This window comes from Silene latifolia, chromosome X, assembly GCF_048544455.1.
Source record: "Silene latifolia isolate original U9 population chromosome X, ASM4854445v1, whole genome shotgun sequence".
In the NCBI taxonomy this organism is placed as follows: domain Eukaryota; kingdom Viridiplantae; phylum Streptophyta; class Magnoliopsida; order Caryophyllales; family Caryophyllaceae; genus Silene; species Silene latifolia.
In genome coordinates, this window is record NC_133537.1 from 68,152,838 (window position 1) to 68,166,633 (window position 13,796).

Below are 13,796 nucleotides of genomic sequence, written 5' to 3' on the forward strand. Positions count from 1 at the left end.
TAACCACCTATGGAACCAAAATTCACAAGGCCAAAACCCAAATTACCAAAGAAATTAAAATTTTCAACAAGGGAAAGGGGGGTCTTTTCAATTTGGGAACCAAGGGAAACAAGGGAATTTTTAAGGTAATAACAAGAACTTTCAACGAGGGGGTTCTTCCTCTCAAGGAGATGAAGATTTGTCCACAAAAGAGATGTTGAAGATTCTTGTGAAAGGGCAAGCCAAAAATACTAGGAGGTTTGACAAGATGGATGCGGATAAGCTTTCAAGTGATGCTAGGGTGAAAAATCTTGAGATCCAACTTGGTCAAATCTCACAAGAGATTGCCAAGAACAATCAAAAGAATTCCACTTCAATTCCATCTACAACATTTCCTCCAAAGGAAAATGCAAGTGCAATGACATTGAGGAAGGGGAGAACTCTAGAATCTCCCCCAAAGAAGAAGAGAAAGGCAAAGTCAAATGAGAGGGTTATTCACATTGAGGAGCAAGTAGAAGAAAAGCTTGTGATTGAGAAATAAAAAGGGTCATCATCAAAAGCTAGTGGGGAATAATTGAAGAGTCCATTGAGAATGGAAAAAGAAGACAAAGAAAACAACACCAGAAAGGACAATATTGAAGACATCGTAAGTGAACATGTCGTTGAGGTACCTTTCCCTCATGCTCTCGCACATTCTAAGAGGTCTGAAAGAGATGAGGATCTCTATGAAACTTTTAGAAAGTGTGAAGTGAACATTCCCTTATTAAATATTTTAAAAGGTATTCCAAGGTATGCAAAGTTCCTCAAGGAACTTTGTACACCTAGGAGAAACTCAAAAAGGGGAACCCAAAGAGTAAAGGTGAGTGAACATGTCTCCGCCATTTTCAAAAAGTCACTTCCTAAGAAGTGTGGCGATCCGAGGATGTTCACTATACCTTGCTCTATTGGGAAGAAAAGTTTCACCCATGCCATGTTAGACCTAGGAGCGTCAATTAATGTAATGCCCTATAATCTTTATGAGATTTTGGGACTTCCACCCTTGTTGAAAACCGATGTAGTGATCCAACCTGCGTATCGCTCAAACATTTATCCCAAGGGAATGGTGGAGGATGTGTTAGTAGAGGTAGATCATTTAACTTTTCCGGCCGACTTCTATGTCCTTGACATGGAAGTCGACTCGAGGGCCACTACGATCCTTTTAGGATGGCCTTTCATGAAAACCTCTAAAACTAAGATTGACGTGTCTAATGGGAACCTAACTATGGAATTTGACGAAAAGAGGCTCACATACAATATCTATGATGCAATGAAACATCCCGACGACGCACATTCATGATAATTCTTAAATATAATTGAACCTATTGTCCATCAAGTGTATAATTTGTGTCAAAGGGACCCTCTTGAGGTGACCCTAACTAACAATGTGGAGCAAGAAGGGTTGCGTGTTGTATTGCCAAATGATGTGCAGGATTATGTCAACAAGTTAGAGGAAGAAATAACCCTTGAAGATGACCAAATAGAAAAAGAAGAAGTCGAAATCAGGGGAAATGGCAGTCTGCCGGACAAACCGCAGTCTGCCACGGCAGTCTGCCGACATCATGTCAGTTTGCTAAATCCCCTGTTCCGGGATTATTTGCTTTGCTTAAAGACAAATCCTAACTTCTCCAAGTTTATTCCCCTTGATGCCTCACTTGAAAGACCACTTCTTTCTGTAATAAAACCCCCAAAATGCGACCTCAAAACCCTCCCAACTCATCTTAAATACATCTTCCTTGGAGAGAATGACACACTACCTCTAATCATCTCCAACAAACTCCAAATTGACCAAGAGGAAAGATTGGTGAGCATGCTCAAAACACACAAAGGGGCATTTGGGTGGAGCATAGCCGATATCAAAGGAATAAGTCCAAGCACTTGCATGCATAAGATCCAATTGGAGAAAGAAGCAAAACCCGTGCGCCAACCTCAAAGGAGACTCAATCCACCCATGATGGAGGTGGTAAAAGAGGAAGGCATCAAGCTCCATCAAATGGGAATCATCTACCCCATTAGTGATTCCCAATGGGTACGTCCTACTCAAGTTGTGCCAAAGAAAGGAGGGGTGACGGTAGTCAAAAACACCCAAGGGGCATTGATCCCCACCCGTTTACAAACGGGATGGAGGGTATGTATTGATTATCGCCGTCTCAACCAAGTCACTTTGAAGGACCATTTTCCCTTACCTTTTCTAGATCAAATGCTAGAGAGATTAGGTGGAAAAGAGTATTATTGTTTTTTGGACGGGTACTCCGGGTATTTTTAAATCCCCATACACCCGGAGGACAAATCCAAAACAACTTTTACTTGCCAATTTGGTACTTATACTTACCGCCGTATGCCTTTTGGATTGTGCAACGCTCCCGAAACTTTCCAACGTTGCATGATGAGCATTTTCTCCGACTATGTGGAGCGCATATTGGAAGTCTTCATGGATGACTTCACCATCCATGGAGACTCCTTTGAGTCGTATCTAGACCACCTCGCTATGGTCCTAACACGGTGTATAGACTCTCACCTCAAACTAGATTCTGAAAAGTGTCATTTAATGGTGAGTAGTGACATCGTGCTAGGGCACATAGTGTCGAAAAGAGGGATTGAGGTGGATACGGCAAAGGTGGATGTGATTAAAACCTTGCCGTATCCATCTAATACTCGAGACGTGAGGTCATTCTTGGGACACGCGGGTTTTTATCGAAGGTTTATCAAGGATTTTTCCAAAATCGCTAACCCCTTGTGCAAACTCTTGCACAAGGATGTGGAGTTCGTGTTTGATAATGATTGTAGGAGTGCATTTGACTTGTTAAAGTAAGGCCTTATATCGGCCCTGATCGTCCAAGCACCGAGATGGGATGGACCATTTGAGATCATGACGGATGCGAGCGATTTTGCCATTGGAGCCGTGTTGGGGCAAAAGAGGACAAAGCCTCTTATGTCATTCAATATGCTTCCTCCCTTCTCAACGATGCCCAAAGGAATTACACTACAACCGAGAAAGAATTTTTGGTGGTGGTATATACTCTTGAGAAATTTCGGTCGTACTTATTAGGGGTCAAAGTAAATGTCTACACCGACCACAAAGCCATCACTCAACTTGTGAGCAAGAAAGACACCAAACCGAGGCTTATGAGGTGGGCTCTCCTATTAAGTGAATTCGACATTGAAATAAGGGAGAAGAAGGGGTTGACAAATTTAGTGGCCGATCACCTTAGTCAACTACAACTTGATGATCAACAAATGCAAAGAATGGGGGTAGTTGATGGAAGTTTACCTCATGAATCTCTTTATGCTTTGAGGATGACAGAGCCATGGTATGCCAACTTGGTGAATTACATGGTGACTAAGAAGTTTCATACTTCTTTGTCATCAAGTCAAAGGAACAAGCTAAAAGCCGATGCTCAGTTTTACATATGGGATGATCCCTATCTATGGAAGATGTGTCAAGACCAAGTTATCCGCCGATGTGTGCCGGATGTGGAGATACCACCTATTCTCAAACATTGCCATGAATATGCTTGCGGAGGTCACTTTGGACCCCAAAGAACGGCTATGAAAATTATTGAAACCGGGTTCTATTGGCCAAACATTTTCAAAGATGCCCACATCTTCACAAAGACTTGTGACAAGTGCTAACTGGTTGGAAACATATCAAGGAGGAATGAAATGCCTCAACAACCCATGCTCTACTTGGAGATCTTTAATGTGTGGGGATAGACTTTATGGGGCCATTCCCCAAATCGGATGGCTATCTCTACATTCTATTGGCAGTGGACTATGTCTCGAAATGGGTTGAGGCCATACCAACCTGGAATGACGATGCAAGAAACGTTTCAAGTTTTGTTCAAAGCCACATTTTCTCAAGGTTTGGTTATCCAAGGGCATTGATAAGTGACCGAGGCACTCACTTTTGCAACCGAATTATGGAGGGATTACTCAAGAAGTACGGGTTCGTACATAAAGTCTCCACCGCTTACCACCCCCAAACAAATGGGCAAGCGGAGGTGTCTAATCGGGAGATCAAGGGTATCTTAGAGAAGATGGCGAACCCCGATAAAAAAGATTGGTGTCAAAGGTTGAACGACCCTCTTTGGGCATATCGCACCGCTTACAAGACCCCGATTGGTATGTCCCCGTACCGGCTCATCTATGGCAAGGCATGCCACCTCCCCTTGGAGGTAGAGCATAAGGCCTATTGGGTAATCAAGTCTTTCATTCAAAGCCTAGATGATGCGGGCCTCCATAGGAAGCTTCAACTTTAAGAGATTGAGGAAATCCGTCTTGACTCCTACGATAATGCCGCCATATACAAGGAGAAAACTCGATCACGGCATGATAAGGTGGTATCTCAACGAGTCTTTGAAGAAGGACAAGAGGTGTTGGTCTTATAAAGCCGTTTCAAGAATTTTCCGGGCAAGTTAAGGTCAAGATGGTATGGAACTTATAAAGTTCGGAAAGTTTTTCCCCATGGAGCGGTGGAGGTGGAAGACCTAACATCGGGGAAAGTAATCAAGGTTAATGGTCAAAGACTAAAGCACTACTTTATGGGAGTTGAGTTGCATGGTGAAGAGGATCTTCTTATAAAGTATTCGATTTATAAAGATTAGCCTCTCAAACAATGACTAAGTCGAGCCATCGACTTTAAACAAGGCACCCTTGTACATACTCTATCCCTTAGTGTAGATTTATTGTATTTTAAACTAGCTTTAAATACTCGTCATTTATTGTATTTCAAAGGAATAAATTGCCTTGCATTAAATTTCATGAAGTTACTAATCATTTTGTGAAGTTTGGATGAGATTTTTGAACTACCTCGGGAAGCGTGACACTTGATGGCGTGACGGAAATAGGGTAGGAAATTGAGTGGGAGCGTGTTTAATGAAGAAGCAAAGAAGGTCAAGGAAGGGGTGAAGCTTTGTACGCTAAAAATTGGTGTAATACCAAAATTTAGCTAGCGGAGAAAATGACGAGGCAGGACCATTTCCTCGGCAGTCTGCCATTTCCTTGGCAGTCTGTTGTTTCGGCTGAATAGTGATTTTTTTTTGGCTTAAACATGAGAAAACACCCCCTTTGTTCATAATTCCATATTTTCGAGCAAGAACAACACCCCCATATCCCTTCACTCGCCCTATTTCCCACCCAAATCCCTCAAATTTCCTCCCAACATTCATCAAATCTTCAATCTTTCACACCATTGGCATCAAATACTTTAATTACAACACGAAATAACATTTTTTTCACCAAAAATCAGAAATTTGCCCCAAATTTTTGAAGAACCCTAACTTTCAAGACCTACAAATTCAAGTTCAAGGGTTGAAATTCAAGGGTCCAAGACGGGTTTTGGAGCAACTAGGAGCAACAAGGAGCATTGCTTTGTGGAATTCAGGGAGGTATAACAACCAAGCTCAACTTTCATTTTTCATGCTCTCTTATAATCCGAAAATTAGCTTCCTTTAGTGAAATTGTTGGATTAACATTGGTCTCTTGTTGTTATAGTTGTTGTTGGTGGTAAAAATTTTCTGGGTGAGGCAAGACAATCACCAAACACAAGCTTTTGAAACCATCCTAAGCTAGTGCACACCAAGTGTTTGGTGAATTGTCCCAAAGAGCGAAAAATCTTTTGAGTGCCATATTTTGTGTTGTTTGTATTGTATAAGCTATTTTGTAGGTACAAGCATATCAAACTTGAACCCATTCCGAAGGCCATCTAAGAAAAGGATTGTAGAGGAGACCGAAAATGTGGAGGAACCAATTTTTACTGGGGAGGAAGGGTTAGATGCCACCCAAGCCAAAATCTTTCAAAAACTCGGCCTCACTAAAAAACAACCAATTAAAACCACCCGCTTCCTTTCTCCCAACACCCTAAATGCTCTTGTTATGGGTACACTAACTCGAAATATGCTTGCTAAAATGGGTCTAGAAGCATACTTTGACGATGGTTTATGGGCTTACACCTACACATCATGCACCCGAGAGTTCCTTGCCACCTTGACGGAGTGCAATGTGGCGGAGGGGAGGGAGAAGAAAATTCGTTTCCGTGTGAATGGGAAGTGGCATACCCTTACTCACTCTCAAGTAAGGGAGGTTTTACACATCTCAAAAACCCCATCCCCAATCCTAATGCTCGACCATATGAGTGACGTGGCTTGGATCGAAATGGTGGGAACCGCCAATGCCAAGCATGATAATATGATCTCTTATGTGACCAATCCCGTTGTACAACTCATCACCCGCTTCATCACTACCATCTTCTATGCTATAGAAGAACCCACAAAAGTCAACGCAAAAATCCGAACTACCATGTGGACCATGCTGCCGGAAGGGGTGGGGGTGCCCGATTGGGTACAACTATTCATTGATGCTTGCATGGTGCATAAAACCAAGAGCTCGGGAGGGATCATTAATAGTGGAGGGGCAATCACATTTTTTGTTGAACACTTTAAGGGTGACATCGACCCTTCCCAAGACATATTTAAAACGAAAGGGTTCCCTTTGTACAATGATGTCATCCTAGAAGAGTGTAAGATGTTCAAAAAGAGAGGCAAAATCCACTTCAAGGGTATTGGTTGGGGCCGGACAAGCAAAAGTACTTAAGACTTCCTCGGCCTCAAAACTCCCCTTTGTCAACCGACAACTTCGGTAGAAACTTCTTTTGTGCCATGGACTTATTGGGGTTTGACTCCGATGAGGAAGAAAAGGAGGCACCGAGCGAAACCCCTCACATGGACACTCCCATGTATGAAGCGGGGGGGGGGGGGGGGGCTCTAGTGACCCGGTTGCTCCATGGCAACAAAGTATGTTTGATTATTTTAAGTAGACAAGGGAGGTTTTTACCACCATGAGTGGTCGTGTGGAGGGTCTCCACTCTTGGCAACAACAACAAGGGCCAAGGTTGGAGAACCTGGATCATTGGAGGAGTGTAGTAGATGATCGGGGGAAGTTGATCACCGAGGCCGCATCGACTCAAACGGAAATGATGAAGAACATTCTTGCAAACCAAGAGGCCGACCGTCTTTGGCAACAACAACATGACCAAAGAATGGCGGCCAATGCAGCCTTGTGGAAAGAACAAAATGAATGGAGAAGCCAAGTGGACCACCAATTTGGAGTCCAAAATGAAAGACATCGCGAGTATGTCCAAGATTCGTACCACGATGCAAGGACTCAAGAGGATACACTTGGGATAGTTAGTGGACTATTTGGCATGTCTCTTCATCCAACCACCCAACCCTCCATCACCCAAGAATTTGTGGAACAAAGCTATGCACGGGCAACGAGAGAAAGAGAAAGAAGGGAAAGAAGATGGAAGAACCAAGGCACCTATGATCAAAGGGGTGCCTCGGGTTCTCAGGATTGAAGAGAAAGGTTGTGACCTCCTCCACATTGAGGACAACGTGGAAAGCAAGCGTGGGGGAGGAATATGAGTTGTAATATATGTAAATTTCTTGGAATTTAATGCGAAAAAAAATGAAAATTTCGGCTAGGTGAAAACCCACAAGGGTGGGCACCTAGGCAAAAATGGGAAGGTGGCCGAGGACGGAATGAAAACCCAAAAGGGCATTTCGGGCAAAATAAAAAATAGAGAAGCAAGCCACCATGAGAGGAGAGGAAAAGCTAAGGTGAAAACTCGAAATGGCACCTTAGGCAAAATGAGGGATTTTCAAACAAAAAACTTGAAAAATTGAAAAATTGAAAAATATAACACCAAAAAGATGGAGGGATAAGAAGGGAGCAATAAGGAGGTCTTGGAAGGAGGTTAGATTAGGATTTAATTTCTTTTTGAGTCACAAAACTTTATCCAAATTGGTGGTTTTCATTTGGGCTACTTGTGTTGTTGATCTTCTAGGTGTTTGGCCAAGCAAGTAGCATGATCTTTCATTTCATGGAGTGATAAGGGGGTGATATAATTGGAGTAATTTGATGATTTAGGAGGTTGTCTAGACCACTTTGCTATCACCTTGGGATAAGGCGAGAGTGGTCATCTCTTGATAGGTGATATAAGAAGGGTGGTTGTGATGTTGATGAATCGGAGTTGGAGGTGTGTTGTGTCTTTGTGTGAGGGATGATATAAGGAGGGCGAGTGAGGGAAGAGTTTGTGTCAACTTTGAGTCTAGATTTTCTCTTTAGTTGGTGGTTGTTCAAGAGGGAGATATAAGAAGGAAGAGGTAAGGGAAGAGTGATCATCTACACCCATGCTCACTTGTAGACTTGTTCAATTGTTTGTCTTGGGTTTTGCTCGGGACGAGCAAAAGTCTAAGTGTGGGGGTATTTGATAGTATCATAAAGAGTCAGGTCAATTGAGTGTTCTTAGCACCACTCATGTGTCTAATACGGGTCTTTAAGTATGTTTATGATAATAAGTGATTCTCAATTGTCGAGGCTATGATCGTGGTGTATTTGGACTTACTTGGGATTGACAAAGTGAACAAGATCATGTCCGAGATATGTCACAAGTCAAGGGAAGTCAAGAAGGACCTTTGAAGCAACAAGACAAGCATCAAGGCGGATTTTGGAAAATAACATTCATGCATTTTGGCAGACTGCCATTTACCACAGCAGTCTGCCACGGCAGTCTGCCATTTAGCCGACAGTCTGCCGGTGTGCTGGGCTCGGATTTGTTACTCTGTTTTTTGTGTAAATCAAGGCCCATTCCGTGCTTACCCTAGGATTTCGTGCAACACTATATATACCCCAATATTTGAGATCAAAAGCAGAGGATGCTTTGTTTTTAATCTTGTAATAATTAGACCTTAATCATTTAAATTTTCATTGTAATCTTTCCACAAAAATTGGGTTGTAAGACAATTATGGAGGGCTAATCTTCCATTACTTGGTGTAATTTCATTCAAAGTTTCCAACTTTGGTATTGTAAGACCTTCTAAACTCTCTTAATTTATCTAATACTCTTTCTTTGTGCTTAATTTCACTTGTTGGATGAATTTATGTTTGGGTTGGCCATCCATGCTTATTGTTGTTCAACTATTGCAAATCTTAGAGAAATGGTTTAATCTATCTAGGATTGTTTGGAGCAAATTTGTTGTATGTTGATTTGGTTTAAAGGATTCATATAACAAATAGGAAAGTTTATGTCTTTTTCTCATTTGTATGGTTTAATATTATGAGAAATTGATCCTAGCTTCATCTTTCGGTTAAAATCTTAATGCTCATGCTTAGTCTCTTTTCATGGTTTAATGACTTGTTGTCTAAGTTTGAAGGGTATATGTAGATGGTTTAATTTACATGTATCAACATCTTGAGATGGTAGTATTGGGTAGATAATTTTAAGAGAGTAAAAAGGGTCAAGCTTTACTAATTGTTGGCCACTAAGAGGAAGTTACACCAAGTTCTCTTTAATATTGAACTAGTTTTGTAACCCGTGCAATGCACGGGATGTTTTCTAATTTGAAAATTGAACTGAATTTCTTTTTCTCTTTCAGTTAGTCTTGTATAAGACGGTTTTACACTATTATAGTTGTAAATCGGATCAAAAGACAACCCTATTAGGCTATTAGTGGGTAAAGTAGTTATTAAAAGATCTCGTTTAGGATCCTCTCAATTACCCCTGATTAGATCCATTTTTATATATTATTTCTCCTATACATCACCATCCATTACTTAAAATTGAAAATTGTGACTGTTAGATTATTTCAGGATAATATCTAAACCGTTAGAAGAAATGGAGAAGAAAAGTAATGGAAAGGATACAAATTACCCTTTTTTTCTGTGTGTTACCTAGTCACCTCCTTGTTCATCTACCCATCAAACATTAGTTTTACACTTCCATACCTTGTAGAGTTGTAGGTTGGTTTCCAATTCGTTGTTGTATACTCCATAGTCCATATAACTTGTACTCCGTACTTCTTCAATTTCATTTAATAAATCTCTAATATTACCCCTTAATATACATAATACATCACAATAAAATTGTTGGTCATTCTTTTTTATTCAAGGATAGACTTGTCATTTGTTCCTTAAATCATTCATAAACTCAAAAGAGAAACAATAAACTTATTTATCCTTCAACTCGTATCTAGCTAATTTTTAAGCTACTTGATTCTTTGTGCGACGGACGCAAGGCCACACATAGTGTCACAAGGAGTGTATAGCTTGTATTGCTAGCTTGTTGATGGTGGTAACGTCATCCATGTTCCAACATGGTCAAGTAAAAAAATTGGAATTTGACTTCATATAATACCCTCAAGTACCTGCAAAGCATCACTATCACCATCAATTTTATCCCTCCAAGGCACACATCCATTTTGCCCGCTGATTTCAAGCTCAAAAAGAATAGCTTTGGTTTTGGCTAATGCCACATTATCCAAGCCTTTAGCTCGTCTTCCACGGCCGGACTGTCGCCAATTTTGTCGCCGCCTAGTATTCAGGAGCCTAACATAGCGATATCACAATTCCTTTCAATTAGGTGGTGGTGTCTATCTAGCTTCGGACACTTGATTTGCTGCCCGAGTAATTTTGACAAAGACAACGAATAACCGGGAATCCATCTAGGAGTGTGCAGCTCATGTCTAAATAACTTCTGATATCGTGGTTGCCAAATAGCCCACATCCAGGTCACGCCATACCCAATGCAAGTTGGGCGTCAATTTGTGCAGCCATTCAAATCAAGTAGCTAAGTTACTGTCAGTACATGTGGCCGTCAAGCCTTGTTTACCCCCTTAAAGTACACACTTACCTTACAAAAAAACCGGAGGACCAGAACATGGCTAGTAGATTGACATGGCCTGGACACACTTCACATTCCACCCCAGTATTACATAAGCTTCTCGTCAAGGCTACTTGTGTAGTTGTGTAGGTAGAGCATTAGCTAATACATGCCACCAAAAAAGTAGGTAACCAGATTTTGAACAATCCCGCCTAATCGCAACATACAATTCAAATACCCATCTTCGAGACCCGCTTTAACCTTGCCCCCTTTTTCTTCTGAACAGGTTGCCAAGTACCCAAATGTTCATGTAATAACTAATTTTTTTTCGCAATAAACTCGCCATGACGCTATATGGTGCAAAAATCAAAATGTTGAGTCGTAAGGGAGAATAATTTTGCGAACACCAAAACTTACAAATTTGCTCTTCGTATTAGATATAATTCATATCATTTGTAAAGGCTAACACAGTCATTATAGCTTACAATAGTCCTAACATATTAATGCATTAGTTGCCTATCTTATGACATTATCTGGTCTAGAATATACCACATAGTTGTCTCCTAAGATGTTACTGGTTTCACAATATGATATGGAGTGGCCCTCATGTTCATGAAACTTTCTTCGTCCTTGTCATCTTCCGATTTAGAGGTACTCGTTTTATTTCGTCCATAGCATCTCCAGTACAAAGGTCACTAATGTAGTCGAACACCACGACTAAATTACCAACCATGGTTAACCATGTCTTCTTTATTTTTGGTGAACACCATGACTAAACTACCAACATTCCAACAATGCATTCAAAAGACACGATTTTAAAGTTCTTACCACCCTAAATGTAAGTTTTCTAGCATATTATTGAAACCTGTTCCGCCTTCTGGGTGTGCCTCTACCAAAATTGAGTTTACTAATAACATTGCTCATTTTTGTGTTTGCAGACAAAAAAAAATTAAACTTATACAAAATTCAAACTAAACTTTAATAATTGAAGTTTATTAAAAAATATATTTATAAAATACTAATACAAAGAGTAAATAAAATTACCATGCAATAGGGGCCGGGGTGATCAAATGCATCACTGATGGTGAAGTGGACAATAATGAATTCAATTTATAATATCATGCTTCAAGTTCAAATACTCATAAACCATAATAAGTACGGAGGAAGCTGGAAATCTGGAATAGTAATCAAATTAAACACATCAAAGAAGATATAGTAATCAAATTAAACACATCAAAGAAGATAAGGTTACCTATAATTGCACAACTCATGGAGCTTTACCCTGCAATTTAACAACAATTAAACACATCATGATAATCCAAATTTAAGGAGTTATCCATTTCAATGCTCCAAAAAGAGTAGTGAAACATCGAGATAACTAAGGCAAAAGCTATGAATCATATTTTGAAAAAAATATTTTAAAAAAAAACTCGAGTTAGACACAACAATTTACAATCAAAACATCAAATCATTTTTTTAAAAATAAAACCTCACCTTACTTATTAAAAGAATGGCAGTGGTGATGGGCAAATATGCACGGCTAACTTTTATAAGATGACAGGTAGTATCCCGCGTTTCGCGCGACCTGTTTTAAAATTTTATTAATGTAATTGAAGAAAAATAATATGATGGATATATGACCCACCATACAAACAATAAGTGTCTCTTTATTAGGAAAGCGGAAGCTATGTGGCTCGACTTAAGTTTGACGCGGATTGTGACCTTCTTACACGAGAATTTGTGCCATTTTAAAAGCTAAAAATATGAAAGCTTTGGGTGGTTTGATCAATTTGGTTCATGCTAGCCCATATATACAATATCCATGTGACCATCTTAAATGAGAATTTGTGCCATCTAAGAAGCCGAAAATGTCAACACTTTCAGAGGTATGATGAATTTGGTTACTGCTAACCCATGTATACAATGTCCATGACACATTTTATGTCCCCGACTTAGGCTTGAGATGGACTGTGACCGTCTTAAATGCAAAATTGTGCCATCTTAAAACACGGAAATATCAGAACTTTGGGAAGTATGATCATATAGAATATCTATCACATTTTATGTCAAATCACATTAACCACAAAAATGCCAATCTACTCCTACAGGTAACAAATCCAAAACACACAACAATCGTAAATAATTCATATTGGGAGGAAGAGGAAACCATAAGAAAGAAGCATACGTTGGAGTAAGCAGCTGGTTTGAATTTCTTGATTCCTACTTTTGGTCGGACGTCTTTAATGCTGTAACAGAGTGGGGAGAATGACGATTTACTGCTGCTGCTGCGATACTTCTTTTACCACCTCCAAGCAAAAACCGAAAAAGTTCAGAACTTGGCCAATTTGATTTTCGTTGGTCAGTCAAATCCACATATACCCTATGCTAGATAACTTTGATCTTAAAAGCGTTCCGAAATCAGTAAATAATTTCATCAGCAGTCTAATCCACATATACACAATTCGATTAATTGCAAAGGTATGTAATTTAAGCAATTGAGAATAGAGCCGTTGATTTAAATTAAAAGTGAGGGATGCGTTGGAATAGAGACATACCCAGTACTGACGTTGTATGTTGTGGACAGATCTTGGAGGGTGGGGGATTGGTGGCTGGGAAATTGCGGTGGATTGGCACAGCTTGGGCAGTGGTTTGGCCGCTGGGAAATCGTGGTGGGTTGGCACAGCTTGGGTTTCGGTAATCTTTGTTGGTTGTGGTTATATACATGAGCTTCCATTTGAGCAGGTATTCTGATAGTCAGTAATCAACGGTTTTGCTTGCTGAAGGGGAAAGGATTATGAGGAAGTTGAAAGAGGTTGGAGTAATGACCAGGAAGGAGGTGGTATTACTTTTGTGTTAATGGTGTCCTTTTGTTTTCCTCAGGTAAACGGCAGAAGTGGTGATTATTAATTGGGGAGGGGTTAATGGGATTGATGTCTATTGATGTAGCTGGCAATATTTAGACAGACGTGGCATTCCTTGTTCAGACATGGCTTTTCTTAATCCTACATGGATTTTTCTATGTGGACTTTATGAGCCATTTTAGATTAGGCTTTTAATAGTATTGTATAGATTTTCTTGCACACCAAGTGTTTGTTATAGTGCCTTGTTAGAAAAGATTGCAATT

General features: G+C 40.2%; 1 protein-coding gene and 1 long non-coding RNA gene across 2 annotated transcripts; one reads left to right on the forward strand and one right to left on the reverse strand.

Annotated features, from left to right (window-relative positions):
• The first annotated feature begins 571 nt into the window (after positions 1-571).
• On the forward strand, positions 572-1,315 carry LOC141617553 (uncharacterized). Its single transcript, XM_074434741.1, has one exon. The coding sequence runs from the start codon at positions 572-574 to the stop codon at positions 1,313-1,315; it is 744 nt and encodes a 247-aa protein (XP_074290842.1).
• Positions 1,316-10,485: 9,170 nt separating this feature from the next.
• On the reverse strand, positions 10,486-13,552 carry LOC141621432 (uncharacterized). Its single transcript, XR_012532325.1, has 3 exons — positions 13,228-13,552; positions 12,858-12,978; positions 10,486-11,954 (listed from the first exon to the last, which is right to left on the reverse strand). It is a non-coding gene; the product is annotated as an uncharacterized LOC141621432 (long non-coding RNA).
• Positions 13,553-13,796: the final 244 nt, after the last annotated feature.